This window comes from Rana temporaria, chromosome 8 (assembly GCF_905171775.1).
Source record: "Rana temporaria chromosome 8, aRanTem1.1, whole genome shotgun sequence".
NCBI lineage: Eukaryota > Metazoa > Chordata > Amphibia > Anura > Ranidae > Rana > Rana temporaria.
The window spans coordinates 117,532,735-117,550,968 of NC_053496.1; the positions used below are offsets into that span (position 1 = coordinate 117,532,735).

At 43.8% G+C, this 18,234-nt stretch overlaps 1 protein-coding gene across 1 annotated transcript; it reads left to right on the plus strand.

Moving 5' to 3' along the window:
- Positions 1 to 14,004: 14,004 nt before the first annotated feature.
- LOC120909000 (outer dense fiber protein 1-like) lies at positions 14,005 to 16,994 on the plus strand. Its single transcript, XM_040320574.1, has 3 exons — positions 14,005 to 14,192; positions 15,081 to 15,128; positions 16,754 to 16,994. The coding sequence occupies exons 1-3, from the start codon at positions 14,090 to 14,092 to the stop codon at positions 16,846 to 16,848; spliced, it is 246 nt and encodes an 81-aa protein (XP_040176508.1). The 5' UTR covers positions 14,005 to 14,089; the 3' UTR covers positions 16,849 to 16,994.
- Positions 16,995 to 18,234: the final 1,240 nt, after the last annotated feature.

Below are 18,234 nucleotides of genomic sequence, written 5' to 3' on the forward strand. Positions count from 1 at the left end.
GTTAAATCCTGAAATTGTTGTCTATGATTAAATAAACCTGCTCAATAAAATCTTTGCAACTGATGTTTTTGCATTTTGTCACTTGTTATATATTTAACAAATTGTTGGTCATATCAAACATACTAACATACTATTAGGAGGTTTAATTTTTTTTAGAAAGGAGATATTTTCACATTCATTTACAGATTAATGACAATGGCAATATTGGAATGTAACCTCTGAGGGTAAGGAATACATAGACACTTAAAGGGGGCATACCATCATCCAGGATATAGATATATACATTTTGGAAAGGAAAAGGGGGAGGTGAAGGGGTTACCTTATGTACAAGGAGGTGTATAGCATGTAGGGGGCCCCTGTAGAGAGAACCCTTGTTACAATTTCGATTTTGTTACGATTTCTCGGTGGAGCCGCGTGTAACCTCCGCTGAGGGGTGGCCATGGTATTGGACCCTGAAAGGAGGGGGACCACATAGGATACCATGGTGGCATCAGGGTATTGACGCCGGCCAGTGGCACCTAAACAAGAAAATTAAAATATAAAAGAGAAGTGGTAAGTGATGAGGGGGAGAGAGGAGATTTGGGGGGGGGGGGGGTTGGTAAGGGTGGTGGAGGTGAGAAGGTGATAGCAAGGGCTAATGATGATCTAAAGGGTTGAGCGATAAAGTGGTCTTACTGTGGGCCGGGTGGGGCCACAGAGAGCCCGGGGTCCGTCGTCCACTGCGAGCAAAGCAGGCGATGCCTGCTTTTATATCCCTCGCCGACACAGCTCCACTCTATGGAGTCCGTTCACACATCTCCAGAGAGGCTCCGGAGACAAAATTGCACAGTCCTGTGCGTCTTCTGGTCCATTTCAGGTCCGAATTCAGCCAAAAATTCTGACTGAAATCTGACCTGAAATGTTGAGCAGGTACGCACCGGACCCCTGCTGTGAGCCACTTCGTACTGTAGTGTGAATCTAGCCTGTCAGTAGAGAACTATTGCCATTTTTTTTTCAAAACAGCATCCATTCATGACAAGCTGTGAACATTTTTTTTTTTACATACTGTACATACCAAGCCAAAAATAAGCCCTAAACAAAAAGAACCCTTTCAAACAAGGTCAATATATATGATTGCTTCAGTTGAACCCACAAATGTTAGTTTAAAAAACAAACACAACATGATAAGAATTTGAGCCTTAAAGGGGGAGACATTATTTGGCATGTATCTTCAGATGCTTCCTCCCTAATCAGAAAATGATTAGCCTACTTTTCTTCATGCTTTAAATTCAGAAAGATGTATTCAGCACTTCCCAACTTTTGCACATTTCCATTCTCTGCATGAACAGCTAAGCTGCAGGTGCGCAGTCTTAAGTAGTGGTCTTCACAGGCAGCTGTAGCAGTCAATCACAGGAGGTAGATTGGCATATCAGCTCATACTGGCCAGTGAGAACAATAATTCTTGGGAGTCACTCAGGGCAGCATTGGAGCCCAGGAAATGCCAATCCAGTTTGTAACTGGTAAGAGTGTTGGGCTGAAATAAGTAAAAATAAAGACAACTGGTGCAACTAAGAGTCTGCAGAAATTGTGAACCATTATTTGCTGGTATTGCCGGAAGGAAAGTAGGACACTAGGGTTGTCCCGATACCACTTTTTTAGGACCGAGTACAAGTACCGATTCTTTTTTATAAGTACTCGCCGATACCGAATACCGATACTTTTTTTAAATGTGTCCCCAAATGCAGCCATGTCCCCCACAGATGCAGCCATGTCCCCCACATATGCAGCCATGTCCCCACATATGCAGCCATGTCCCCCACATATGCAGCCATGTCCCCCATATATGCAGCCATATCCCCCACATATGCAGCCATGTCCCCCATATATGCAGCCATGTCCCCCACATATGCAGCCATGTCCCCCATATATGCAGCCATGTCCCCCCACATATGCAGCCATGTCTCCCCATACCTAGATGCCGCCGCCTAGTTAATCAGCGTGCGGGGAACATTACAACTTTCATTTAAATAGCTGTGTGTTCCCCGCCGCATATAGACACTCCCCCTTACTCGGGATTGGACGGAAGATCTGCTCTTTTATTGACAGATCACCCGTCCAATCCCGAGCAAGGGGAAGTGTCTATACGCGGCGCGGCGGGGAACAGACAGCTATTAAAATGAAAGCTGTAATGTTCCCTGCACCCTGAATAACTAGGCGGCGGTGGCGTTGTGGTATGCGGCGGCATTGCGGCGGCGGGGGGGGGTAGTATAGGATCCTGCAAATGCTCAGTATCGGTCCCGGGACAACCCTATAGGACACTATTACACATTTTTTGGTCGTGCAACGAAATTAACCTCCCTGGTGGTATGATTATATCAGATTTATGATGCTAAAAGCGGTACCATTATTTTGCATCGAAATGTGGCCCTTTATATTGTATATTGCCTGTAATAAGTAAAAATAAAGACAACTGGTGCAACTAAGAGTCTGCAGAAATTGTGAACCATTATTTGCTGGTATTGCGGGAAGGAAAGTAGGACACTAGGGTTGTCCCGATACCACTTTTTTAGGACCGAGTACAAGTACCGATACTTTTTTTTAAGTACTCGCCGATACCGAATACCGATACTTTTTTTTAAATGTGTTCCCAAATGCAGCCATGTCCCCCACAGATGCAGCCATGTCCCCCACATATGCAGCCATGTCCCCACATATGCAGCCATGTCCCCACATATGCAGCCATGTCCCCCACATATGCAGCCATGTCCCCCATATATGCAGCCATGTCCCCCACATATGCAGCCATGTCCCCCATATATGCAGCCATGTCCCCCACATATGCAGCCATGTCCCCCACATATGCAGCCATGTCCCCCACATATGCAGCCATGTCCCCCATATATGCAGCCATGTCCCCCACATATGCAGCCATGTCCCCCATATATGCAGCCATGTCCCCCCACATATGCGGCCATGTCCCCCATATATGCAGCCATGTCCCCCCACATATGCAGCCATGTCTCCCCATATCTAGATGTCGCCGCCGCCTAGTTAATCAGCGTGCGGGGAACATTACAGCTTTCATTTAAATAGCTGTGTGTTCCCCGCCACGTATAGACACTCCCCCTTACTCGGGATTGGACGGAAGATCTGCACTTTTATTGACAGATCACCCGTCCAATCCCGAGCAAGGGGGAGTGTCTATACGCGGCACGGCAGGGAACAGACAGCTATTCAAATGAAAGCTGTAATGTTCACTGCACGCTGAATAACTAGGCGTCGGTGGCGTTGTGGTATGCGGCGGCATTGCGGCGCCGGGGGGGGGGTTTAGTATCGGATCTGGCATCGGGGGCATTTGCGGGAGTACAAGTACTCCTGCAAATGCTCAGTATCGGTCCCGATACCGATACTGGTATCGGTATCGGACAACCCTATAGGACACTATTACACATTTTTTGGTCATGCAACGAAATTAACCTCCCTGGTGGTATGATTATATCAGATTTCTGATGCTAAAAGCGGTACCATTATTTTGCATCGAAATTTGGCCCTTTATATTGTATATTGCCTGTAATTCTTAGGAATAACTCACTTAACCTGCCTGGCGGTATTCCCGAGTCTGACTCGGGGTTAGATTTTCATGCTGCGAGCGGTAACCCCGAGTCAGACTCGGGCTCGCCTTGCTGGATCCACAGGGAGTGTTTACTTACCTTGTCCCTGGATCCAGCGATGCCACCGCGCTGTGTGAGCGAGCGGGACCTTGCTCGATTCACACAGCGTCCTCCTGTGCCGCCGATCTCCATTCCCTGCGACGTTACGACGCATGGGAGCGGAGAGAACGGCGCCAAATTCAAAAACGTAAACAAACACATTACATACAGTATACTGTAATCTTATAGATTACAGTACTGTATGTAAAAAATACACACCCCCCTTGTCCCTAGTGGTCTGCCCAGTGCCCTACATGTACTTTTATATAATAAAAACTTTTCTTTCTCCCTGCAAACTGTAGATTGTCCATAGCAACCAAAAGTGTCCCTTTATGTCAAAAATAGTTTTAGAGCAGCTAAAAAACAGCGATAATAAATTATAATCACTTGCAGAATTGTGCGATAGCGATTTGTGGGGAAATTTGTCATAAAAAAAAAAAAAATGACAGCAACAATTCTGCAACTGAGCACATTTCAGTGATTTTGATTTGATTACATTATTGAATAATTTTTATTATAATTATATTATTATTTGTTATAATTATTTATAATTATTTATTATATTATATTATAATTTATAATTTTGTTTTTAAAAAAATGTCATACCCGGGATGCCTATTAGAATCTTGTTGGTCAGATTTAAGTCAGTTATTTCTAAGAATTACAGGCCTACAATATAAAACGCCAAATTTCCTTGCAAATAATGATACCACTTTCAGCACCTTTTTTCTGAAAGAATCATACCGCCAGGGAGGTTAAATCTGTCCAAACAAGCATCTAGTAGACATCCCTGTTATGATAAAGTTTGAAGCACAAAATCATAAATTTAAATATAATAAATAACTATAAATAAGTATAACAAATAATAATATAATAATAATAAATTATTCAATAATGTAATCAAATCAAAAACACAGAAATTTGCTCAGTTGCAGAATTGTCGCTGTCATTACTTTCAGTGTTTGATTATGAATTTCCCCATGATTCATTATCGTTCAATTCTGCAAGTGATTCTAATTTATTATCGCTGTTTTCTACAGTAGCTGGTCTAAAACCACTTTTGACATAAAGGGACACTTTTTGGTTGCTATGGACAATCTCCAGTTTCAAGGCAGAAAAAAACACATCGGGTAGACATTGCAGGATCCAGGGGACAAGGTAAATTACTTTGCCTGGATACTACGATGTGATCCCGAGTCTGGCCCGGGGATACCGCTAATGGTACTGAAATTCCACCCCGAGCCAGACTCAGGAATACCACTAGGCAGGTTAAGAATTATTGGAGGGAGGTATGAAGGATCACCCAAAAGTTTTGTGACTATGTGGTCCCGGTGGACCCAACCTTTTTTCTTTTGCATGACCAAAAAACATCAGTTAAGACGTTTAAGAACTCTATTGTTTGTCATCTTTTGAATGCAGCAAGATCCTGAAACCCACTCAGACAGAAAAAGACACCACCACCTTCGGTGGGTATGTGGCTTAGGAAGGTGGAAGAGCTGAACTGATTAGAGAACTTGGTGTGGACAGGAAGGCAGAAACAAAAGAAATAGAGAGAGAGATGGTCCCTCTGGAACCTCTTAATCAGCTAAGAGCAGGGAGAGACTCTCAGGCCTCGTACACACGACCGAGTTTCTCTGCAAAAACCAGCAAGAAACTTGCTGGGGGTTTTTTTTTGCCGAGGAAACCGGTCGTGTGTGTACATTTTTCGACAAGGAAACTGTCGAGGATCCCGTCGAGCCAAAAAGAGAGCATGTCTTCTTTTTCCTCGACTGGAATGAAGAAACTTGCCTTGTCGAGTTCCTCGACAGCCTAACAAGGAACTCGACGAGGAAAACGATGTGTTTCGCCCGTCGAGTTCCTCGGTCGTGTGTACGAGGCTACATTGTTGAGGATTCAGAGGCCTGAGGGAATCTACGCTCTTTAGCCGTCAGGAGCCTGTCACAGTACTGTATGTGGGTGGTTGAGACATTATTATTATTGTATTTTCTCTTTTTATTTTGGTCTATGGGGGGGAGGGGGCTGACGGTGAGGAACATATAGGCGAGGGGTTCCCAAACACAGTTCAAATGAGGGAACCCAAATAGGAGATCAGAGTATGGGAAATACAAGACCAGAGGGAAAGAGTCAAGATGACTAAGAAAAAAATGGGTAGCAAATAGTTTGATAATAATACCCCTGGTCAGGACATTATTGTTGTTTTGTCATTATCTCCTTTTTTTTTTAAAGTGATAATATGGGATGTAGTTTTCAAAATAAAATAAAAAATTGAGTGTAACAATCTAAAAAATAAAAATTCCAAAGTGCTATAATGGTGTGAACCACCTAACTAAAAAGATTTTGCACTTGTAATTACTAATTACTAATTGGTATTGCAATTTTCTGTAGAGGGGTTTCCACCATCTCTGCTAAGTTTAATTAGTTGTGTCTTGTTTTCAGTTTTAATTAGATGAAGTTGCGTATTGTGGTAATATTGAAGTGTATTGAGATTTCCATACATTAGAGCATTCCACTACTATTGTTAAGTTATTGATTAGTAAGTTAGGGCTAAACTTTTTTTTTTGTGGTGTGGGAACACATAACAGTGCTTAGCGGCAGGCTTTTTCCTGACATTTCTTATTTTACCAGTAGTATATTGTAAATAGTGGTGTGATGATTACCTATTATACTAAGATTGGCATGTGACATTAATAAACATTGACGGATTTCAGTTATGCCCCACCAGGCCGTCCCCATTGACAATGTGCCTGGCTGCAGAGTTCATCTCCCCATCCCTGCACTCAATGCACTGATGGGCAATAATTGACAGCACTGATTAACAGCACTGATTAGCAGCACTGATAGGCAGCATGAATGGGCACTGATTGTCGGCAATGATGGACACTGATTAGCACTTATAGGTGGTACTTATTGGTAGCACTGATGGGAACTAATATGTGCCCCTGATTGACACTGATAAGTAGCACTTATTGGCAGCACTGATTGGCAGCACTGATTGGCATTGATAGTCAGCACTGATGTCCACTGATAGGTAGCACTGATTGGCACTGATAGGCAGCACTGATGGGCACTGATTGGCAGCACTGATAGGCCCTAATTGGCACTGGTTGGCAGCACTGATGGACACTGATAGGCACTGATTGGTGGCACTGTTAGGTAGAAATGATTGTCACTAACTGGCAGCACTGATGGGCACTGAATGGCAGCCCTGATAGACATCAATGGTCAGCACTGATTGGCACCGATAGGCAGCACTAATTGGCACTGGTTGGCAGCACTGATGGGCACTAATGGACACTGATATGCACTGATTGGTGGCACTGTTAGGTAGAAATGATTGGCACTAACTGGCAGCACTGATGGACACTGAATGGCAGCACTGATTGACATCAATGGTCAGCACTGATATGTTAGCCTTAATAGGTGGCACTGGTTGGCACTGATAGGCAGCACTGACTGGCAGCACTGATTGGTACAGACAGGCATCACTGATAGGGACTGATAGGCATCACTGATGAGCACTGATATGCATCACTGATGGGCACCGATTGTCAACACTGATTGGCAATGGTAGGTATCACTGATGGGCACTAATTGTCAGCGCAAATGGGCACTGATTGGCATTGATAGGCACTGACAGGCATCACTGATTGGCACTGATTGGCAGCACTGATGGGCACCACTGATAGTTGGCACTGATGGGCATGGATAGGCAGCACTGGTGGGCACTAATAGACAGCACTAATTGGCACTGGTTGGCAGCACTTATAGGTTGCACTGATTGGCACTAAAAGGCAGTACTGATAGGCACTGATTGGCAGCACTGATAGGTGACACTGATTACCATTTATATGCAGCACTGATGGACACGGATATGCAGCACTTATTGGCATTAATAGGCAGAACTTATGGGCACTGATATGCAGCACTGATTGTCACTGATTGGCAGCACTGATGGGTTGCACTGATTGGCACTAATATGCACCACTTATTGGCACTGATAGGCAGCACTGATATGTTGCACTGATAGACAGCACAGATGGGCGCTGATTGGCACTGATTGGCAGCACTGATAGGTGGCACTGATTGGCATTGATAGGCAGCACTGATGGGAAATGATAGGAAGCAATTATTGGCACTAATAGACATCACTGATTGGCACTGATAGGCAGCACTGATTGGCACTAATAAGCAGCACTCATTGGCACGGATTGGCAGCACCGATAGGTTGCACTGATGGGCACTGATAGGCAGCACTGGTGTAAACTTATTGGCAGCACTGATAGGTGACACTGATTGGCATTGATAGGCAACACTGATGGACACTGACAGCATTTGAGGGGCAGTTTCACATGCAGCTGATCGTGAGGCTTGCCAGAGGCGCTGCGTGTGTGAAACTGTCAGGTAATGTAACTGCTTGCAGGGAGAGAGACTAGGTGTCACAACTCAGCCGTGATGTTGAGGATGGGTGGAGCTCCAGGTCCGAGCAGATATCAAACACCTACAAGCCTCACAATCTGCTTAATGTGAAACAGTTTCACAGGCAGTGTGTACTACACATTCCTTGGATGCAACTGTAGCACTAACCCCCGAAGGAGCTGCTGAATATTTCGGGCAGCATGTTACCTTTATATCTTCGCCATCCAGGGTAGTAGAAGAGAGTTGAAAAAGTTCAATGTCCACACTTTACACTTCTTTTTCTAAGATTTATTTGCAGAACTTGGTAAGGGAAGAAGAAGTGGTTGATGGAGTGAAAGGGTAAACAAGTAGATAGGCTCAGGTGTATAATCTTAATTCGGAAACACTCCTACTTCCAGCAAACAGTTCTCATGGCCACTCTAGCCAGAGTGGGTATTGCGCACCCCGATAGGTCCCTCTCACTGGCCTAGCAGCTGGAATGGCGCACGGAATAAAGTACAGTCTCTGCCACAGACCTTCCTTTACAATGAGACACTTTCGGTCCCGAATCCCCTTAACACAGGATTCAGCACTGTAAGATTGGGGTTATTAGACTCCAGCGATAGATGCATTTTCCAGTAAGTACGCCAATCCAGAACTGAGTTTTTAAGGGTCTGGTAGCCCACTTTTATTTAAAACACAACCGTTCATCAATACAATAGCAGCCCTCGCAGGGGGGTTCCACCATTCCTGTATCTTGCAAACTCAACAGTTTAGCCTCCTGGCTTTCACACACTTGCCATCCGGCTGTTTTAGGCCTTTAGCCTAGGCCTAGTTCTGTTCCTCAGAACAAACAGTTTCCTGGAGTCAAGCTCAAATCTCGCTTTCTCCAAATGACATCTGCCTCTTGCAGACTTCCACACAGCCCCTGACTCCACTCAGAGGGATTTGGAATCCACCTGATTCCCGGGACAGACCTCATGTCTGTAGGGTGGGGCCTTGAGCCATGTCAGGTCAGAACTAAATAGCTGAACACACAGCTGTGTAATTAGTGTTTTTTTTCTCTGCAACATATGGCGTAACCCAGCCATCTTTCCCATAGCACAGAGTCCCACCCTTACAGCACCCAGATCTCTCCAGATTCACTTCTGTAGAATTCAGATCTGACAGGCGATCACATTCAAGCCGCTCAGTGTATGGTGCATCCTTCGATGAAGTTTCCAGGCCTCCTCCCGAGATACCAGCCTCTTGCATGGTCCTCTCTAGGATAGGTCTTCCCCTGGCTTCCTTCATCAAGCGGCTTCCTCCCTCCAGGACAGACAGCACAGGATCACCTTGAAAGCGCAGGCCCCAGTCTGACTACTGGGCCTACTTAGATAAATCACAACTCTGGACCAACATGGTCCCGGAGCCAGGATTTCAGGAACACGCACCCCCGGCCAGGTGGGCCACGAGGTAGTGGGATGACAGACCGACGACCAACGACCTCGGTCCAGTGGCGTATGATTCTTAAGTAGCCCTTTCCCAGCATGCACAGTGGGACGATCACCCCCACTGATTGGCTGCCGAGGGGGACACCCAATACACCCTGACTCTGCTGCTGCCACCCTTGGCCTGGAGTGGCAATAACACCCCCAGGTGAACAATGGTGGTTACTCCCAGCACAGCCATGACTGAAACAGAGGCTAAATTTAGTCAAAATTACACATGTCCGAGTCAACGGAGAGAAAACAGAACTTCTCCTGTTTCACGCCAAGCGTATAAATCAACCTACAACAACTTGGACCCCCCTGCCCATTCTGGGCAAAATCATCACCCCTAGCGCCAAAGTCAAAAGTCTCGGGGTCATCTTTGACTCTCACATGACATTGGACGCACAAATAGGGTCAGTAGTCAGCGGATCTCACCATCTGCTGCGCCTACTACGCAGACTTACTCCTTTTATTCCCAAGGAAGACATAGCGGTCGTGGTGGGAGCTATTGTAAACTCAAGATTGGACTATGCAAATGCCCTTTACCTCGGACTCCCCAAGTACCAAATCGCTTGTCTACAAGTCGTTCAAAATACGGCCGCTAGACTTGTGACTGGCAAAAAACCATGGGAATCAATCTCACCTTCACTGAGATCCCTTCACTGGTTACCAGTAAAAGACAGAATCACTTTTAAAGCACTCTGTCTAACGCATAGATGTATCTATGGGAAAGCTCCCCATTATCTATGCGAAAAAATAAAAGCTCATAATCCCAATCGCGTTCTGCGTTCCACCAATCAAAATTTCCTCCAGATACCCAAAGCCAGATACAAGTCCAAAGGAGAAAGGAGATTCGCGGTCCAAGGGCCTAGACTATGGAACGCTTTACCAACCAGCATTCGGTTGGAGGAGAATCACTTAGCATTCAGGAGAAAGATCAAGACTCATCTCTTTTGATACCAAAGGAGACAGGAACAACAGGCGCCCAGAGGCGATTAAATTCGCATGTGCTGCGCTATATAAGTTTTCATTCATTCATTCATTCATTCATTCAACTAACACTCAGACCCCCTCTAAATTTAAAGCAACGCCTGCCCAACAGGAGCAGTCCGCTACACAACATTTCAGCGCAGATCTCTAGAGACAGCAGGAGGTGATTAGGGTGTGCCCAGGCACACCCAGCACACCCCGTGTGCGCATGCCTATGTGCATGATCTTTAGAAGAGGCTGCCAGGAGCTGCGGTGGCTCAACGCGATTGGCACTGCGCTGACAAGCCATTCACCTCTGCAGCTAGGGGTTCGGATCCCCGTCTCGGCTACATGTGAATTGAGTTTGGTGGTCTCAGCCCGGCTCCCGGTGGGTGTGCTATGCGAGGTAAACCTGCGCTTAGTACGCCCACCCCCTCCCACAAAAACCACCACACTTACACGCACTCAAAATTGGGTTAACATGCACGCACTTTGACCACGCGGTCTCTAAAAAGAGAGGCGAAGGACTAACGGGGCTGGTTGAGCGGGCAAATCCTCTCACTCCCTTATAGGGAGTCCCTCTGCCCCGTTGGGCTTCAAAGCGGAGCAGGTAGGGCTGGCTATGTGGGAGGACCCCCTCACACACCCGCCATTGCCACCTGGGGCATGGAAAAAGGTGGCAGATTGCCTCTGGGGGAGGCCTGCCTACTCCCAACTCCTGCAGTCTGGCTCCTCTCTCGAGTACATGCACAAAATACACTTAAAAAAAAAAAAAAAAAGAAGAGGCTGCCTTCTGGTATGACAGCCATGCAGACCAATTTAATGCAGTGTGTGGCGTATGGTTTGAGCACTGACAGGCTGACCCCCCACCCCTTCAACCTTTGCAACAATGCTGGCATCACTCATACTTTTATTTCCCAACCTCTGGCTATGATACACAACACGTGCACTCAACCTCTTTGGTCTATCATGACGAGGCCTGTTCTGAGTTTAACCTGTCCTGTTAAACCTCTGTATGGTCCTGGTCACCGTGCTGCAGCTCAGTTTCAAGGTCTTGGCAATCTTCTTATAGCCTAGGCCATCTTTATGTAGAGCAACAATTCTTTTTTTTTAGATCCTCATAGAGTGCTTTCCCTCGAGATGCCATGTTGAACTTCCAGTGACCAGTATGAAAGAGTGGGAGCGATAACACCAAATTTAACACACCTTCTCCCCATTCAAACATGAGACCTTGTAACACTAACGAGTCACATGACACCAGGGAGGGAAAATCGGGCACAATTTGGACATTTTCACTTATGGGTGTACTCATTTTTATTGTCAGCGGTTTAGACATAAATGGCTGTGTGTTGAGTTATTTTGAGGAGACAGAAACTTTACACTGTTATACAAGCTGTACACGCACTACTTTACATTGTAGCAAAGTGTAATTTCTTCAGTGTTGTTACATTAAAAGATATAATAAAATATTTACAAAAATGTGAGGGGTGTAGTCACTTTTGTGGGATACTGTGTGTGCTAGCATTTTTTATATAAATATTTCTTTTAATGGAAAGTACCTGGTGATCCTGCCATTCTTAGTGCTTCCCCCTTCCTGATGGCAACATAGAGCCTGCAGATAGTTGCCACTACAGTGTGCATGCTCCTATTCATCTCAGTAAGGCCCCTTTCACATTGGACCTATAGCCTCGGTGGCGGTATATCGCTGCTAAAAATAGCGGCGCTATACCGTCGGCATTGCCACGGGAATCTGCCGCTAGCAGTGCGGTATTTACCCCCGCTAGCGGCCGATAAAGGGTTAATACCGCCCGCAATGCGCCTCTATAGAGGCGCATTGCGGGCGGTATTGCCGTGGTTTCCCATTGTTTTCAATGGGAAGGAGCAGTGAAGGAGCGGTATACACGCTGCTCCTCTCACCGCTCCAAAGATGCTGCTGACAGGAGATTTGTTTGTCTCCCGCCAGCGCATCGCCTCAGTGTGAAAGCCCTCTGGCTTTTACATTGAGGTAGCTGGGCAAGAGTTTTTCAGGCGGTATAGCAGCGCTATTTTTAGCGCTGTACCGCCTGAAAAACTCCTCAATGTGAAAGGGGCCTAAGTGTTACGTGTATTACATTCTACCACTATATATTAAAGTGATTGTAAAGGTTTATTTGTTTGTTTTTTTTAAATAACAAACACGTTATACTTACCTGCTCTGCGCATGGATTTTGCACAGAGTGGCCCCGATCCTCCTCTTCTGGGGTCCCCCTGTGATTCTCCTCTCTCCTCCTCTTCTCCAGTGCCCCCTTCGAGAGCTGCTTTCCAAAGGGGGCACTTGTGCGGGTGTGCTTCTGAGTCCTGCTGCTGCATCTATTGACACAGACAGCAGGACTTGGCCCTGCTCCCGACTCCCATGTCACTGAATTTGATTGACATCAGCGGGAGACAATCTATCCAATGAGGACCCAAGACAGCAGCTGGAACTGCTGTGCTCGTCCCCGTCGCTGGAATGATTGGCTCAGGTAAGAAAAAGGGGGACTCTGGGGGGAAGCTGCAGCACAAATGCATGAATAACCCCTTTAAGGATATTACTATACTATATGTATACTATGCCAAGTGTATTTCTATACAGGGCTTACTTACTAGGTCATGTGATCATGAATCTCATTCCCACAGCACGGACCATGTTGAGGCGAAGCTACACCCGCAGCTTGTCACATGTCATGTGACATCTTTTTAGCTATTACATGCCCTGGCTCCAAAGGCATTCCAAATAAAGTGAAGTATCAGTCTGATATGTGTTCCCCTCTCTAGCCCCAACAGTTGTTCGGCTGACAGCGCAGTCTGCTAGGAATGGCATGGAAAGAAAGAGAAGTGAGGTGACGCAACATCACAGGACCTGTGGCTTAGATACATCCACTCCCAGGCCTTTCTGCTGAGAAATCACTTTTCTAACTCAATTGTGAATGCATATTTAAGCCCAATATATTCCAGCCAAGTTGTTAGATTACATTTGTCATAAAGATGAGATACAAACATTGCCATGGCTGGCCTGCTTCTGAAAATGTGGATTGTTAGACTGTGCCTTGATGTGTCAAACTGAATATGCACTAAATAGTAAATGTGAATGGAGTAAAAAAATGACAACTAATGATGTACTTCTGAATAATCAATACGCCATATGCAAACATGTTTATCTTTTGAGTAATATCGCACATGTCTTAATATGAGCAACATGCTGCAATATAAAAATGACTAATACTACAATTCAATCTGCACTCTAACACCTAATCCATATTAAAACTGTGCATCAGTATATAAAAATAAATAAAAAGGAATTTAAAAACAATTAAAAAGTTAAAATCATAGAGTGTAGGTAAATAATTAGCAAAGTGCTGAATAAAGATCAAAGATTTAAGATAGTGTTGAAACACCTTGTAAATCTGTTATGACCAGCCAGTGGAACAACATGTTCTAATTCCACCTCCACTTACAGTATATATAAAAAGGTGCCATCATACATTATTCAAACAACCGAAAAATCTCCTCTGAATTTTCCAAGAAGGAAAAAACGTAATAGCAGATATGTCTGGAATCAAAGGAAAATGTGGTGTCCAGAAGATCCAATGCCAAGATCCATGCAACCCTTGCCAAAACGTAGTAGTCTGCAAGGATCCATGCCAAGACCGTAAGTGTTGTGTTTAAAAACTACATCATTTTTATACTATACATTAATCAATGTAGAAATGTTGTATGGACTCCTTCCACTTTTAAATATATTTATTTCTTATAATTTCCTGCTAAAGATGTTTGGGTAGACATGTGTGTCAGTTATAAGTTATCGTATCAATAACTGTAATTTAATTGTATCTGGACTCGTATTCTTTTTAAAACTTGAATGTAGGTTTACTTTTATTTTAAATACACAAATTAGCTTGCCCAAACAAACTATTTCCATTATTAATTGATGTGGCTGCAGTCAGTGCTGTATAAACTGTATTTTGCATCAGCAGCATACAGTATACAGCGTTGTGTTCCTGCAGCAGTACTGGGAACTTCCGTCTGTTGGCCCAAACAAGCTATTTAAAGTTAAAGTAAATCTGGTGTTAAGTTTTAAGCAAAATGTTTCATCTCCAGGAAAAAACAGCCTTAGATTATATTTTGGACGTTCGGTTACATGCCTTACAATATCATAATATGTAAAAATGAATTGGAAGAAGAATTAGATTGCAGAGGTCTGATATGAAATAAAAATATGACCCGATGAGCAGAATATCTGACTGAGGTCTACTATACACCTCAACCCTGGGAAATTAAGGCCAGGTTTTCTGATCTCCTTCCTGTTCCTAAAGAGCAAAAAAGTTATTCGCACAAGACAATCCTGTCATGGTGGTTGTAATACCACTGAGAGAAACATGATGAACTCCAGTTGCAATAAATTATTAAATCCAGGGAAAACATAAATTATGCAGATTTAACTGTGTGTTCGATATTTGGCTGATAGCATTAAATATTATTTGATTCATTTTATCAGTTGTCTGGTATTCTTCTTTAATATATGTTTCTATTTCTTCAGCATGTAAGCCTCCCCATCCTCACCATGATCACCATGTTCACCAACAAGGTAAGATGAGCAATAGATTATTGTTTTGAGCATTTAGGATAATGGATGAGTGTATACTTAAAATAATACAATAATCCAATCCTCCCATCACTGAGAAAAGTGATTCTTTACAGATCACGGACATTGCACATTTTTTTTTTTTACAGGTGGCTTATAAATGTTTTTATGATTTTACTTGCTAATGGGAAAAATCTGCACAGAATTAAGCATTGCTGATTATATCAGTTGTTTTTGTCCAACAGAACACCAAATGTGAAAACTATAAATTTGTCCCCTTATTTGTGCTTAAAAACGTATCTAACACCTACATGAACTGCTCCCCATTCCATTTGTAGGCAGAAACATTGCTGATTATATTAGTTGTTTTTGTCCAACAGAACACCAAATGGAAAAACTATACATTTTTCCCCTTATTTGTGCTTAAAAAACTTATGTTACCCTTCTAACACCTGCATTAAATGCTCGACATTCCACCTGTAGGTTAAAATGGAAAGTCTTACAAATTCTCCACATGTATGTAGCAATACTTCAACCTTTTCCTACCGGTCGAAACACAGTTGGTAAAAATAGTGGAGTTTTATATTACCGTAGCTCTGGCACATTGATGCAACATGGAGTAAAACGTAATTGCAAACTGATTACCAAAATGGTTGGTACTCCTTGCCAAGAGGACTGTAAAATCAATTGTTTTGCAAACCTCTGTAAATAATATGCATTTACTAATCACATATATGTTGCTTATGCACTCTTCATTTACAGTCTGTAGACAAAGATCCTCAGCTATCCTTACCATGAAAATGATCACGTTAATCCATATTGCAGCTGTGAACTAGGAGTTCACATCTCTGACCCCCTACTAATTCGGGGACTTATCACAGCCACAGGTCTCAGACTAAGTGCCTGTTTGCACACAGTTTGGCTCTCGAAGAGCAGATTGTGGTGGATAGCTAGGAGATGTTTTGTCACACCAGCTGTGTGCATTGCACGGTAGTGGCACAGCTCATTTTTAGGTATATAATTCTTGCTGGTGTAAAGCATTAAGGCTTTGGCATGTAATCTCCTGCCTTAACAGCTTAAGGTGGATTAAGAGCACCTAAGTCACAGATTTTTACCACCTGCCAAATGCAAATGTAAACAAGGCTTAAAATGATCATCAACCAATTAGTAAGGGTTTTCCATCATGTGCTCATAATGACAGCCAATCATGGTGGTCACTTCCTCATCCTGCAAAAGGTACTGTGCTTCTCTCTCACTTTCTTTCTCTTTCTCACTGGGCAGTCAAGAAAAAGTGTTAGATAGCATTACAATTTGTAAAAAAAGAACAACAAATATACATATAAACCATTTGATTAAAAACTGCTATTCTTTTCAACATATTTGTTTATGGTTGTCAATTTGTCATTTTATCATAAATTCAGAGCAAAGTATGTATTAAAACAGGTCATTTAATAGGTTTTTAAACAAAAAAATAAATAAAAATGATTTAGGTAGGCAAATTAGAGTTATGAGAATCAACGCATACTAATGCTGCTAAACTCATTCTGAGCATTAAGGCTTCAGTGGCCTCTGATCATGAAGGGGTTAGGATGTAATATATGACTAATGAAGTTTTTTTTTCTTGGCAGATCCATGCAATCCATGCAACCCTTGTGTTGTCCCCTGTTGTCCTGATCCTTGTGATCCTTGCCACAGCCAAGGACATATCTGCTGTGATAAATGAAGACGTCATGTTTGTGTCTATAATCTGATCTACTCATTTACTTCTCTGCAAAATAAACCACACTCCTCTCATTGCACAATGCTAAATCCTGAATCTTTTGTCACTGGATAAATGACCCTGCTTAATAAAAATCTTTGTAACTGATATGTTTTTTGCATTTCGTCACTTGTTATATATTTAACGAATTGTTTGTAGTATCAAATATACTAACATACTATTTAAGAAGTTTTTAAGAAGGTATTAAGAAGTTTGAAGTCCCGTTATGGAGGCGGGTAATATCCAGGTCACGATTAGGACCCAAGATTAATGTCCCTCCTAAGGGTTTTTTACTGTTCAATTAAGGGCAGGGTTTACCACATCAAAGATGGCGTACCTGGACTCAATACCAGCCGCCTATTGTGATAATAGGCGGCTGGTCTATTTATAGAAGGTGAATTACTGCATGGCCCTACCCCCATTTGACAACGTCCAATAGCGACGAAACGCGTCTGGGAGGATCACGCAGTGACGTCACCACGCCAAGGAGTAGGGCTCCTGTTATGCCGGCCGGCAATTACTTTGTACACTTGTTTTATCCGCTCATATTGTGAGTACCTTTTACCTTTTTTAAATTAAAAGTACTGTCTCAGAGTTACGCTATGTGCGCTTTTCTCTTCATTTAACATCTCAAACCGGGGAGTTGAAAACCTTATGCTTAGGGGACGGAGGACTTCCCACCGCAAGGAGCTAAAGACCTAGGCTGGGTTAAAGCCATCTGCCTGAAACGGTCTTTTTCTGGTAAGCGGCCTCTCTGGTTGGTGGAGGGTCACTTCACTATTAGGTTCACTGGGTGGTGTGGACTGCATGTATTAACCATTTCCAGGACATCACGCAGAGGAGAAGAAGGACCCCCTACTAAAGGAGAAAGGCCTGGGCTGGGTCATAGCCATTCGCCCTAACCGTTTGCCTTCTGGTAAGGGGCCTCTGTAATTGGTGGAGGGTCACTTATGCGAAGTTGTCACTAGGTGGTGTGGACCTTAGGCACTATTGCTAGGATTTTGTCCCAGTATCACGCTATGTGCGCTCTCTTTTTTGTTTACATTTAATACGGTGGGGCTGAGAACAACATACTCAGAGGACGGAGGGCTTCCTGGTGCAAACTTCAAGGATTAAAGGCCTAGGCTGGGTTATAGCCATCCGCCCTAACTGCTTGCCTTCTGGTAAGCGGCTTTCCTTGTCTTTTCCGGGGGGATGGTCACTTTGTATATAACATCACTGGGTTGCTGGAGGAGCCATCATAGTCAGGACTGATCCGGACCTTTTTATCATTATACAAGCATCATTCCATCTAATACGGACTTACTACACTCTCACAGATTGTGTACACTAATAGACTGTGTGTTGGGG

Coding starts and splice junctions, on each gene's coding strand:
- LOC120909000 (XM_040320574.1), top strand. CDS start 14,090: ATGTCTGGAATCAAAGGAAAATGTGGTGTCCAGAAGATCCAATGCCAA. Junction 14,193..15,080: donor CAAGGATCCATGCCAAGACC/GTAAGTGTTGTG, acceptor CTATTTCTTCAG/CATGTAAGCCTCCCCATCCT. Junction 15,129..16,753: donor TCACCATGTTCACCAACAAG/GTAAGATGAGCA, acceptor TTTTCTTGGCAG/ATCCATGCAATCCATGCAAC.